The 10,312-nt window shown below is 34.0% G+C and overlaps 1 protein-coding gene across 1 annotated transcript; it reads left to right on the forward strand.

Annotated features, from left to right (window-relative positions):
* Positions 1 to 4,091: 4,091 nt before the first annotated feature.
* LOC146944576 (uncharacterized) lies at positions 4,092 to 7,150 on the forward strand. Its single transcript, XM_085742936.1, has 3 exons — positions 4,092 to 4,517; positions 5,192 to 5,305; positions 5,413 to 7,150. Exons 1-3 carry the CDS (start codon positions 4,215 to 4,217, stop codon positions 6,661 to 6,663), a joined length of 1,668 nt encoding a protein of 555 aa, XP_085599062.1. The 5' UTR covers positions 4,092 to 4,214; the 3' UTR covers positions 6,664 to 7,150.
* The last annotated feature ends 3,162 nt before the right edge of the window (positions 7,151 to 10,312 follow it).

Consider the following 10,312-nt stretch of genomic DNA (forward strand, 5'->3'; position numbering starts at 1 on the left):
CCACAGCACCCAAATACCTCTATAAATAGGGGTCCCTGATTTCATTAAAAGTAAACTACACCAGAAAAAATAAATAATGGAATTCCCTGGCTTTGATCCAAACACCAAGCTAGCAGCAGTCTACTACAACGGTGGAACACCATCCCATCTGTTTAGGATTCGCAACGATGTCACCCTCTCCGGGCTGAAGGATGAGCTGGATCAAATCAACCGTCAACTCAACCACATAGACACGAGGAGGGTGGTCGGTGTTGAATATCGATGTCATTGTCCGACTCAGCCGGATCTCTTCGCTTCAGCCGGATGAAACTTACAAACGACGGCGACGTGAGAACCATGTTCTCTGTCTTTGGTCAGCACAACATCAGAGGACCGATCGAGTTGGACGCTTCGTTGGTTAGATCTGCTGAACAAATTCTGAAAAGTTTGCACCGGCCCAGGAACTACGAAGAGATCAGGGCTCTGCTGGAGGGACCAGAGGAGGAAGAAGTTAGTTTAGATGATCCGTGATAATGTGTTATGTTTTATTTAATCGCGTGTTAGTTATGTGTTGTTGAATTAAGTTGTTGCATTATGTTTTAATTTACGTCGAAGATGTTCATTTAATTGATAAAATAACCAAAGATATGCTTTTCGGATTACAAAATCCGGAATTACATAGGGCGTAAGTGTATTCCGGATTACGAAATCCGGAATGCCTCAGCATAAGATTCTTTTATATGGACCACATTGCACCAAGAGTTTGTGTGGTCCACAACATCCAAGGACCTCTATAAATACATCCTCTCCGGTTTTCAACTTCAATACCATCAAAACACATAAACACACCAAAGAAAATCATGCAAATTTTTGTCATTAAGTTGAGGATCTTTCTCATGCTGTCGCGAATGGATGAGTTAGCTCTCTATTTGACGGCATGATGAAGATCCTCAGCATGCTGTCAAAAATATATAGATAGTCCTTGATGCCTCCTTGATAGATAGATAACTCAAATATATCAAGAGGTTTCTATGAGTTAGATCTTGCTGCCTGTCAGATGAATATGTCATTTGGCAAGGCAACAGGATCTAACTCAAAGAAATCCTCTTGAAAACACCTTGCCTTTCTTCATTGTGTTGCAGATCTAAGTCCAAAGAAGAGGTTCTTATGAACTCGATCATGTCGGCCTACCGATCGTAATATGTCAGTTGACAGGCCGGCAAGATCGAGTTCAAAAGCTCCTCTTCGAACACCTTCCCAAAAGATTCATCATTTATGTTATTATGGTTTTTTTTAACTGTTTATTTGTCTTATGTTGCTTTTATTTATGTTATGTATCTTTGATCTATTTTTTTCCAAGGCATTCGCAACGAAAACGATCCAAACAAAGGGTCAGGTGCAGTTCAGACTATATAATCCGGAACAACTGCATGCATTCCAGATTTTATTTTCCAGAAACCCTCAGTAACATTTTGGCCGGTGACGTTTCACCAAAGGTTAGGCCGGTTAGTGGAGTTTGAATGCATTTTTTTACGGTTTTGAATGTGGAACACGTTTTATTTGACTATAATTAAGACCTATGACTTATATAAGGCTATAAAAAGGCTTGGATCTTCATCATTTTCCTTCATTCTTCTTCACCTCATTTCTTACATTTTCTTCAGTTTTTTTAAGTTTTTTAGGTAGCTTTTAGGAGTGTTTGTGGTGTCATGGTCATTGTTGATCGCTCATACGACCCCTGCAATTGCATTGCAGCTTATGCGGGGGTCGTATAACGGTCAACAGAGACCGTTGACATCAAATAAAGGCACAAAATATTTATATCGTATTTGTCCGGATTATGGTTTCCGGAAACGCTAACAATCTGGTCCGGATTACGTAATCCGGACCAGGGGTATTTTTGAAATTTTTGCAGGGCGCGCGAGAAGGCAGTAGGGTGGAAAAAGTAAATCTCTTAGAAATATGTGCTCCCAAAAAAAAAAGGCCGGCTCAACCCAACTTATTTTTGGAATTTAATCCATAGGCTAGGTTAGACACCACCAAACAGTCCAATTTGACAATTTCTATTGAAATTGAAATGGATAAGCATTCCCCGTCAAGTAATCACAAATCCAAACCTTTCTCTTTCTTTGATTTATCAAACAAAACATTTGAAATTAATAATGATCCAGAATTATTTTGTTTCAGCATGTAATATGAAATTAATGATCAATGATATCACCAGCTATGTCATTTGACTCATTTCCACTTTTCTCCGTTGATTCTGCTAGCTTATCCATATACAATCGACATGGTTGTGTTGAGTAAAAAACAAAAACAAGTGTTATTTTAATAAACTAAAGAGATATCCAAGGCACAAGACCACCCAATGATACAAAATACAATTATAAAGTCACGATTCAAATTAAAACCAAGACCAAAGCCAAATTAAAACATTTCACAAACAATTGTTGAGAAGTTTCAACCAAACAACATCCACTCGCACGATGTAAATCCATATAAGTTGTTCTACATGTGTAAGGTTATCATATGTAGGAACAATTTTATTACACAAGATTGATTGCACACAAGAGACCTTTCAATGCTTAAATTCGACATCAAGATTTTATAGGCTCAAATTTGACTGAAAACTTGTCACCAAATATATTTCTTGAAGTCTATTAATCCAAAGTCCTCCAAGTATATATACCTCTAAAAGATACGAACATTGATTTACTACATCCTACAAAACTAACCCTTTTGTTAGACATCCTCGGTTGATAAATAATTAGTCTTTCAAATTATTCTTATTTAATTAGGTTATTTTTGTAAAATACTAAATAATATCTTTTAGTTAAAAAACAATCACAACACATATATTTTTATTTTTTTTTGGTCAGGTAGCCTAGTAGCTAGAATTCATTTTATAAGGTGAATAAGTGGGGTGCCCGGGGTTCGAACCCCAACCCCTGCATATAATAATGCATTGTCCTACCAACACAGGACCACAACGCATATATTCTAATATAAAGAGAAGTGAAGCATCATCCCTAACTCTAAATTTTGTGGAGAAGAAAAAAATAAGACGTCCAATTATTTTATTGGTTAAATGTAAGACGTGGAATAAGATTATTAATTAGCATGACAGAACATTATCGGTGTACACTACAGCTGCAGGTTGCATGCTAACTTGTTACCACGTACTCTACTATATACATATCATCCTTTCTAATCTCATATATATATATATATATATATATATATATATATTGAAAATTTTAAAAATTACAAATATTTGATCCAGTGATAAAAAAACAAATTTTAAAATTGAAAACATTGAGTTTGAGCTCCACAACATATAAGAAGGGGTATATAAATTTAAATCATGGTTTGAGTGTTATTTAAGTACTAAGATATTTTCGAGTAAGACATCATCTCTTCACTTTAAATTTATTCCATAAAAATAAAAATGCATATGCAAAAATGAAATCTTATTAATCAATATTCACTCAGAATTCGGATTAATCAGCACACAACACTCATCAGACACAAATATTCTGAAATTCCAAATCGACATCTTTTGGAAAAATTAGACATTATAATTATCTCTAAATAATAATCAAAGTAAATATATGCACATGAATCAAATATAAGCAAAGAGGAGATGAATAAACTTAGCTGTCAATGAAATTTTGTATAACTAGACACCATCAACATCTTCTGTCAACAACTCATATGTAACCTGCAAAACAATAAACCATTATCTAACATGAGGCGTGCATAATCACTGTTTCTGTTTCTTTGTACGTGAATTTTTTCTTTCTAAAAAACTGTACTGCTTATGTGCTCCTGGCAATATATATGTATAATTACCATTCAGCCAAAATTAAAAAATGATTGTGAGAGTAATGACTATTAAGTGATGGATTGATTATTTCCTTATTTTTCTCATTAAAGGCATAAAAATAGGTTGCAAAACAAAAGTCGACGATAAATATCTTTGACTAAGCCAAAGCCAAAGCCAAACAACCAAAATAGAGAGATTTAACACACTCTTAAAGTGAATTAAATACCTTTTACTAAAATGTTTTTCATATTTATCATTTAAAAAAAATGTAATTAAACTTTTGAAATATCTTCAAAATTTACAACAACATCAACCTTTGTCTTTTGTTTTTTTCCCATGTCTCACTACTCTTTCACTTTTCTCTTTTTGCTTTGAATATCTTTGTCTATAAACCTTTTTTTCTCTATTCATGGCATCCAACACCACCACCCTTCTCAACCAAGTTCATTCCTCCGGCCATTCCATTACTCCGACGACACTCCATCTTCGGAAACAAAGAAATTCAGCCATCGCCGTCGCTCTTTGCCGTAGAGGTACTCATAAAAAATATTCAGGTATTAACTCTCCCGTGAATTTCAGACAAGGTTTCGTGAAAAATGAGTTTTCTGCTAGGAAGCTCGCAGCTGGTTTGTGGCAGTTGCGGTTTGTTGAGGTCTCTGGTGATGGCGGTGCTGTTATCGGTGATGAACCGTTTCGTTCTTCCAAGTCAAAGGTGCGTGTTTGCGTCAATGTGATACTTTTTTTTCTTTCATAATCCAACCATGGTTTTAATTTTTTTTTGAACTCATCGACATGTCGATACTGATAATAAATCAATAAAATGAATTAATTGAATATGATGCATGATTGAATATGATGCACAAGCGTGTATGATAGACACCGGACACGCCTACAATCAGAAAGTGTATCTGCTACATAATACAACGGCCCCCAATTACGGGCCACAATTTAAAACCATGAATCCAATGACTCTCCAACGCAATGCACTTAGTAAATGTGTTGATAATTTTAGGATTGTATGCTTGATATTTACAAGTTTAATAAGAATCGCATGTTTCTTGTGATTTGGTGTTAGTACCTTTTTTTAAATTAGCATTTTAAAGAAATAAAAATTTACCATTTGTTTTTGATATTTTTGACTTCATAACAAGAGAGGATATTGACCTTCTACATAGAATTCAAAGGGTTATGCAAGTCATGTCATGTCTCTTAGGTCCATAGATGTTGTCTTTACAAGAATTGATTTTGTCCTCCAAAAAAGCATAACGGCGCAACTTTTTGTCCGTTTGTCTTCCATAATGAAAAATAAAATTTTAAACTATAACTTAACCTAGTTTTGTAGTTGACTATAGTTTATGTATCTTCCGTCCGATATGTTTGATTCAGCTAGCTTATAGAAATGTGAATTATCAAAATCCAAAAGACAAATTCAAAGTGACAAAGGATCAGAAAAGAAAGCCGGTAACCATCTTGCGTTCAAGAAATGGACTTCTATGTGAGGTACCATTTACATGCTTATTAATTATTACTATTAATTAGTGTTAGTACTATTAGTAAGTAGTTAGCATCTTGATTAGAAATCTAATATGTGAGGTTTTGGTCCTAAGCTTGAAGCCTTTATGCCATTTATCAAATCTTCAAAAGAAGGGAAAACAAAATGGAGCCCTTCACTTAATGAAGCATCCAATGAGTCCACAATAGTTCATAGGAGGAAGCTTCTAGAAAAGAGAAAATTAACAGATGATCAACATGACTCTATCGTCACCGTTCTGCTTGAAGAACTCCTTCGAGCTCAAAGGTCGATTAATAAACTTAAAGCAGAACGGAATTCCTCTAAGAAAAAAGTCGAACAATTTTTGCAGAATCTCGAAGACGAAAAAGTGTTATGGAAATGCAAAGAACACAAGAAGATTGAAAAAATGTTAGATGAGTTAAAGGATAAGTTAACAAGGGAGAGAAGAAGTAGAGAGAGGATGGAGTTACTGAATACCAAATTGTTGCATGAATTGGATGTAGCTAACAAATCCATTGCGCAGTGTATGAAAAACTACGAAAAAGAAAAAAGAGAAAGGAAACTAACAGAGGAAGTGTGTCATGAATTGGCCAAACAAATAGGAGAAGACAAAACTAAGATTGAGAAGCTTATGAGGGACTCGATAAAAATTTACAAGGAAGTTGAAGAAGAGAGGGAGATGATGCAAATGACCGAGCAATGGCGTGAAGAACGCGTGCAAATGAAGCTAGACGATGCAAAAAATGTACTTGAAGAGAAATATAATCAAATGGTAGAGTTGATTGCTTATCTTCAAATGTTTTTAAGATCAAGAGGTGATGAAGTTAACGATAAGGAAATTGAGGATGCTCGGTTGATCAAACAAGCGGTTGAATCGGTAAACATTCGACAAATTCTAGAACTTTCCTATAATTTCTCAAAATCAGATGATGTATTTCCAATCTATGAGGAATGTAGTGAAAAAGCAGGTATGGAATATCCTCCCACCTCTAATCAAGTAACTTTGTGCCGCAACGATGAAACAACGATTTCTCACACAAAATATTCTCAACATAGAATGGAATGTGATGGTTGGTACAAACAAAAGGAGTGCCACATGATTGGTGAAACTACTACTTCTTTATGTAAAGATTCTGTTGAAGGTAGCTTCAAACACTTTGAATTATTGAGACAAGCAAACTCAACAGATCACAACATCAATCCTCACATAGCTCGTGGGATGAAAGGGTGCATAGAATGGCCAAGAGTTATTCCAAAAACTAATTTGAAAGTTATTCCTTTGGAAGAAAGAGTGAAAAGTCAGAAATCGCAGTTGCAACATATTCTTAAGCCAAAGGCTTTTTAAGCCTTTGTTTGATGAAATGCTTATTACTTAGAAACAGAATGGAAAGACTTCCACATATTTTCTTTTTTCTTTGCTTGATAGTTTTGGTTACATTGTGTTGGAACAACAATCAGCTGAGAAGTAAAAAGATATGAAAAACACAGACGGAGAACAGACGATGAGTGACACAGTGTTTGGTTTTGGAGTTCGGCCAATTGTGTTTACTTCTGTGATTGTAGTGCGGCTGCGCAACACTTTTATATCGATCAAGTTTAGAGTTTAGATAGTACAACCTGTATTTAAGTACACGTAAATTGGACAAAAGCAATGCAATTTTGTTTATTTAAAAAAAAATGGAGTGCACCATTATTTTTTTGGATGTACATCATATTTGGTTTTCTCAAGTGAGTAACTTTCACTCTTGTAACAAAAAAAGAAGTGAGTAATTTTCACTCAAAACATGTTTTGGTAACTAATTTATGGAATCAATCATTCTAGTTGCTTGAAACCAAAGGGATTCTTTTCAATGGAATAAGTAAAGAGTTACAAATGTTTTATTGGGAATATCAATTATTGAAAATGTTAATATGAAGGATGAAAATGTTTAAATCTCAATAAACAATGGGTGAATACCCTGCTCTAGACCAAAGAAAGGATGTTTTTGGTCCTTTTGACACAATCCAAAGAATTGGCAACGGAAAACTTTGTATCTATTGGCCGGTGACATTATAATGTCCTTTTATTTATTAGATTAATTTCTATGCATCGACGGTGTAATTCTTCTTACAATGCATCCAATAAAGTGTGGTATTATGAAATGATTTGATTAAATGTATGTTTAAACAAGTTTTAAACAATCAGTGTATATAAGTCGAATCTTTTCTTTATAGTATTATGTTAATAACATTTTAATAAAATAGATTTTCTCATTCATGCGTAACATATTAAAAAAAAAAAAAACACTATGTATAAATCACAAAGAAAATAGCATCACCACTCACCAAGGCAAAGGATCACAAATGCTTTTACTTTCTTGGTGCTGCCTTATTGACAGGTTACATTTTGCTAATTAATTGTAACTAAGCACAAGATGGAATGATTAACTGTGACCCCATAACGTATTATTATGTCTGCTAAAAAAATTTCTAAAATTTAAGACACCTGATGACACGCCTATAATTTCTCCTGTCTTGCTGTTGATTGATTATATACTAGTTACTCCTCTTACCATCCGAATTCCTTGCATAAGTTATTGCACAAATCAACCTAAGGTTCAACAACTCATATTTTCATTTTAATTTTAAATTCCTTTAAATTTAATTTACCATGTTTGAAATGTTGAATTATTTGATCAAAATTGGACAGTCATAACTTACTTAGCCTCAAATACAAAGTATCTGTTGCCTTTGTGACGACCACCAGCGTATTGAAATCATCCCTCACCGCGATCATTGTTCCTCAATAGCCCGACTTTGCCTCGATCACAAGAAAGAACTTCAACGATCAACTTCTCCTTGTTGCTTCCTTCTTTTTCTATTGATTTTTTTTTCATCTCTTATTTTCTTTCCTAAACAAATAATATTTACACGTAGAGAGCTAATGTGCCACGTCGGATCAAACATATGATAAGTTTGACTTTGACTAACAGTTTAGAAGAAAATGGCTAACTTGCATTGACATACTTATGATTAGAGACCAAAATAATCCATTTTTTTGTACCAAGACCAATATAATCCTTTTTTAAAAAAGAACAGTCCATTTTATTGTTAAACCAAACTAAACCTTAAAAATAAAATAAAGTACTTAAAAAAAAGGTATTTAATCCAAAATTAATTTATGTGTATCCCTGATAAATTCTTAACTCTCATTTATTTTATTAAAGTAAAAAAATAAGTGTTTTAATAATGTTTAGTTAAACTCTTATGGCATCTTCAATCAATAGACATGATAGGAAGTTACAAAATCCACTATGTTCCCTCTGTTAAATGTATGTTTAGTAAATGATTCCATATCATGGGGTGAGACATATAACCCCACAAAATGAACAAAGTTTCCTCTACATGGAGAGAACTAATAACACGACTCTTATCCTTATACCTACTTAACTTAAAGGGACACACATGAATACAAGAGGAGATTGATGTTTCGTGCATGCCACTCTTAATTAAAACAATGGCAATTTGTTTTGACAAACTTATAAACAATGGCAATTGACTTCTTGAACAATATGATTTGTTCAAGTGTACTTTCGATCGTAAAAAACTAGTTTAAGGATCATATTAATCTTCTTAACTCCTTCTTCAGTTTTAGGTCCTTGTTAAATGTTCTTAGTCAAAAATTCAGTTTTCGAGCTACTTTATCAGATTGCTCTGAAACTTCTCCATAAAACCAAACAAATAAAAAACTCCATCGTTTAGATCCATTTTTCATTTTTCTAAATTTTTTCATATTCTCGGAAAAATATGAAGAAAAAAAATTGCATTAGTTTTATTTTATTTTTAGATTATTTTTTCTTCGTATTTTTATATTTTTATGATTTTATTTGTAATGTTTTATCATTTCTTACTTTTTTTTTGTTGTTTTTAAAAGTAAAATTCAAAATTGCTGAAATTGAAAAGATTCAATTGCTGATTATATATAAGCATATTTCAAATTATATAATTCAAACAAATCCAAACTATGCTTGAATATTATAATCCAAAATCTCATGGACATTTTCGTAAAAGTTATATAGGGCATGTGAGAAGTAGATAGGGTGGAAAAAGTAATAGTCAAACAATTTTCATAAAATATTGTCAAGGTCAAACTTCAAATGGGTCTGCACTTGGGGCCTTATCTTGCAGGTAGCCCACTATCAAATAGAGCCCAATAGTCAATTTTAAGACACATTAAAAAATGAGTATTACTTTTCCCACCCTGTGCCTTTCCTCGCGCGCCTTATTTTTTTTTTCCAATTTTACCCCTGGTCCGGATTTCGTATTCCGGAATGGATTGTTAGTATTTGTCAGATGTTTCCGGATTTTAAATCTGGAACAGTATTTTAGCAGAACTTTTGCAATTTTAAGCTCTACAATTCGTAAAATAAAATGCGAATAAAATAAAAAACAGAAATAAAAAGACACAAACATAAAAACAACTCATTTTATTAATATATGAACAATACATTACAATAATTTTCAAGCTTTTTAAGCTTATTACATAAGATCCTAAATCTATTTCTAATCTCCTAAGAGTCTAACCACTGCTATGTGATAGGACATAGCAGTCGTTTGGCTATTGGAGGAAAACCGGAGGAGGAGGGAAGATGAGGGCGGGAAGAAGAAACAAATGCCCCTGAGGGAGGTGGGGGGTGCTCAGACTTACGCCCAGACAGGCGAAGCTAAGAACCACACTGACCCACATGACCCTCAAATGAACCGCCCTTCGTTGCAGCGCGGTTCCATCCTCATTGACCGTTCATACAAACCCTGAAAGTTTTCAACGAGACCCTTATCTATGAAAGGCCAACGATGGAAAACCATGCTTGTAGAAGGAAGAAGAGGAGGAGAGGGATGGTGTGAGAAATGGTGGGGTTTGGAAGGGTATTTATAGGGATGGGTGGGTGAAAAATGGTTGGGAAGCCATAAATGCAGTCAAAAAACGTGGTAAAACACGTTTTTTTGACTTGACC

This window comes from Medicago sativa, chromosome 2 (genome assembly GCF_051527215.1).
Source record: "Medicago sativa cultivar Bolivia chromosome 2, Bolivia_mono, whole genome shotgun sequence".
Taxonomy (NCBI): Eukaryota; Viridiplantae; Streptophyta; class Magnoliopsida; order Fabales; family Fabaceae; genus Medicago; species Medicago sativa.

Bases quoted from the DNA above. Each gene is read 5' to 3' on its own strand.
- LOC146944576 (XM_085742936.1), top strand. From the start codon at position 4,215: ATGGCATCCAACACCACCACCCTTCTCAACCAAGTTCATTCCTCCGGC. The intron at 4,518-5,191 runs GTGCGTGTTTGC...TGTTTGATTCAG, and splicing joins TTCGTTCTTCCAAGTCAAAG to CTAGCTTATAGAAATGTGAA. The intron at 5,306-5,412 runs GTACCATTTACA...TTTGGTCCTAAG, and splicing joins GAAATGGACTTCTATGTGAG to CTTGAAGCCTTTATGCCATT.